General features: G+C 47.4%; 1 protein-coding gene across 1 annotated transcript; it reads left to right on the plus strand.

Moving 5' to 3' along the window:
* Positions 1–736: 736 nt before the first annotated feature.
* Positions 737–2817, plus strand: sox17 (SRY-box transcription factor 17). Its single transcript, XM_084939551.1, has 2 exons — positions 737–1265; positions 1590–2817. Exons 1-2 carry the CDS (start codon positions 968–970, stop codon positions 2483–2485), a joined length of 1194 nt encoding a protein of 397 aa, XP_084795677.1. The 5' UTR covers positions 737–967; the 3' UTR covers positions 2486–2817.
* The last annotated feature ends 268 nt before the right edge of the window (positions 2818–3085 follow it).

The raw sequence follows: 3085 nt of genomic DNA on the forward strand, positions 1-3085 counted from the left end.
CAATCAGCTGTTTGCTGACATCGAAGCCCAGACCCTCGGTGTGTCTACAGCAGGAGAAACTCTTGACTTTTTGAACATCGGGGTGCTGAGAGAGAAGCTGGCAGCGCTCCAGTATCACAACACTCTGTGGTTTTAATGTTTATTTCACCCCCCCTTCATTTCACTCTCAGAAGAGTCGAATCTTCAATGGGCGTCTTTTGTCCAGCGCGTCTTATTATGCTGCTCTCAAAGAAAGTTTGCATCGAGACAGCCGCGCGTAAAAGTTGCTAATGATGGAGCCATTAAGTCCATTAGATTGCAAGAGCCTCTAACGCAGTTTGGGAGCCAATACACAGATTGGTGATGAGGTATTGGTGTCTGACGCAAGAGCGAGGTGAGAATAACAACGCGACCGGCGCGCGTGGCTCTGCCTCTCCGTTTATTGTGGATTTAAAAGTTTTTTTGTTTAGTTTCAAGTCTTTTTAATCCAAACGCATGAATCCAAATGCAAAGTCTGACAATGTTGCACTAATGCCCGGATACGTGTTTAAACTCATTGCAGAATTCAACATCTAGCTGCACATGACTTTCTGCACCTATTTGAAATACCGCTGCTTCCCCCCTCCTCCCCCTTTGAAGGATGTCACCACTCCAAACAAGGGTCGTGGGCGTGCTCTGAACTTTTTTACACCTTTGTAGTAGTGGGCACTCCCTCCACACGGCGATTGGCTGCTTCTGCGTTTATAGCGCACCGACATTCACGCTCACTGCTGAGTAGTCGGTATCTTTCGGTCCATGCGGCTTCTAAGAGACGCTAATGGATGTGACTAATTATTTTTCATTCCACTCTGAAAGCAAGGCGCATTTGATTTTTCTTTGATTTGTTAAAAAAAAAAAAAAATTATTATTAAGAATTTATTACTTGTCGTGTGTTGTCGCCTCTGCGAGCTGTCCGGTGGCTCTCTCCAATCCTCCCAGCTGGACAGAGATGAGTAGTCCCGATGCGGGTTACGCCAGCGACGATCAGACCCAGGGAAGGTGTACGCTGTCAGTCATGATGCCTGGAATGGGACACTGCCAGTGGGCCGACCCTCTCAGTCCTCTTGGGGACACAAAAGTGAAAAACGAGCCGTGCGCGTCCAGCTCCGGCAGCCAGAATCGCGGGAAAAGCGAACCTCGGATCCGACGGCCCATGAATGCGTTTATGGTCTGGGCAAAGGATGAGCGCAAGAGACTGGCGCAGCAAAACCCGGACCTGCACAACGCAGAGCTGAGCAAAATGCTGGGTAAGGACGTTCATACTTTTTTAAACAACTGTATTTGTCACATCTGTACAGTCACACTTTTATTTTCCACTGATTTTCAGTCTTTACGTGATTGCATTTTTACTGTTATGTCAATTTTATTCTCAGATAAATGTAAATAGTCCTTTCCCAGCAGATGACGTGACGTTTTTAAAAGTTACTCTTGTCTGAGTTGGCTGTAGGTGTAACCTCAAAAACCTGTCCCAGTCCCCTAAAATGGCAACAGGCTATTTTTGTGTGCATCACCAGACTGCACACGGTATCTGCTGACATATCACTGATGTGTACTCTCTTCTTGACCTGCAGGGAAATCATGGAAATCGCTTCCTATAACAGAAAAGCAGCCTTTTGTGGAAGAGGCAGAGCGGCTGCGGGTCCAGCACATGCAGGACCACCCCAACTACAAGTACCGGCCCCGGCGGCGGAAGCAGGTGAAGAGGATTAAGAGGCTGGACTCTGGCTTTCTGGTCCACGGCGTGTCAGATCACACGGCCTCATCGATGCCCGGGGAGAACAGGGTGTGTGTGGATAGACTTGACATTGGCTACCATGAGCACGGCTTCCAGGTTCCTCCACAGCCGCTCAGTCACTACCGTGATGCTCAGGCTCTTGGAGGCCCCTCTTATGAAACCTACAGCCTGCCCACGCCTGACACCTCTCCCCTGGACGCTGTGGAGTCAGAGTCCATGTTCTTTCCTCCCCATTCACAAGAGGATTGTCACATGATGCCTGCATACTCTTACCAGTCACAAGCTGCAGAATTTCAGCCCCAGGACCCCCTCTCCAACCACCACAGCAACGCCATCATGCACCGACACCCAGCCTCGGCTCAAGAGCAACCCCCTCAGCTCCCCCCTTCGTACATGGGGTGCCCCAACCCTTTAGCCATGTATTACCCTCACCACTGCAATCCCAGTCACACCAAACGGCACCCCGGTGGAGCAGGACAGCTCTCCCCACCTCCTGACGCTCACCCTCACTCAGCAGACAGCGTGGAGCAGATGCACCACTCTGACCTGATCGGTGAGGTAGACCGCAGCGAGTTCGAGCAGTATTTGAGTTCCTCTTCAGCGCGTGCGGACATGACAGGCTTGCCGTATGGGTCACACGAGGCAGGCATGCAAGGACCTGAAAGCCTCATATCATCGGTGCTGTCAGACGCCAGCACAGCTGTGTATTACTGTAGCTACAACAACTCCTAACCTCCTGCCCGGCCTGTTACCCTGCAACAAGGACACATGCTCTGACCTCAAATCTCTGTAGCTAAATCTGAACAAAAAATGTTTGGTTTTTTTACTGAAGCAGGAGGTTTAGGAGATTTAAACCCAGCTTTGTACTGTACAAGAACAGTTAATAAAGCCATTGAGGATTTTAGTAGGAACACTGGCTTGAACTTTTCTCTTCCTCTCTCGCAGGGATATGAAGTCATTTTGTGATGATAAATATTGTACAGTCACTATTTTAAAGTTTATGTATATACTGAATGTTTTTTTTTTATACTTTTGCACTTTTGAGAAATAAATGTTTGCAAATAGTCTTGTTCTCTCGCGTTTTATTTTGTCTATATTCTTAAATTCATAATGACATTTAATGAAGTACATCGGGTTTCACATTTTAACTTTATATTGGGGTATGTTTTATTTCATAAATATGTCAATATTTAGCTATTTAAAAAAATATATTATAGCACAAATTCACCTTTTTATGCGGCCCAGCCTTATTTCTTATTATGTGGTTGTTTGTTTTTCCGACTTCCACACGGAGCTGAACGCGTTCCCAGCAGAAACAGTTGCTCACCTGGA

This window comes from Perissodus microlepis, chromosome 9, assembly GCF_051167445.1.
Source record: "Perissodus microlepis isolate ML-2025 ecotype Zambia chromosome 9, ASM5116744v1, whole genome shotgun sequence".
Taxonomy (NCBI): Eukaryota; Metazoa; Chordata; class Actinopteri; order Cichliformes; family Cichlidae; genus Perissodus; species Perissodus microlepis.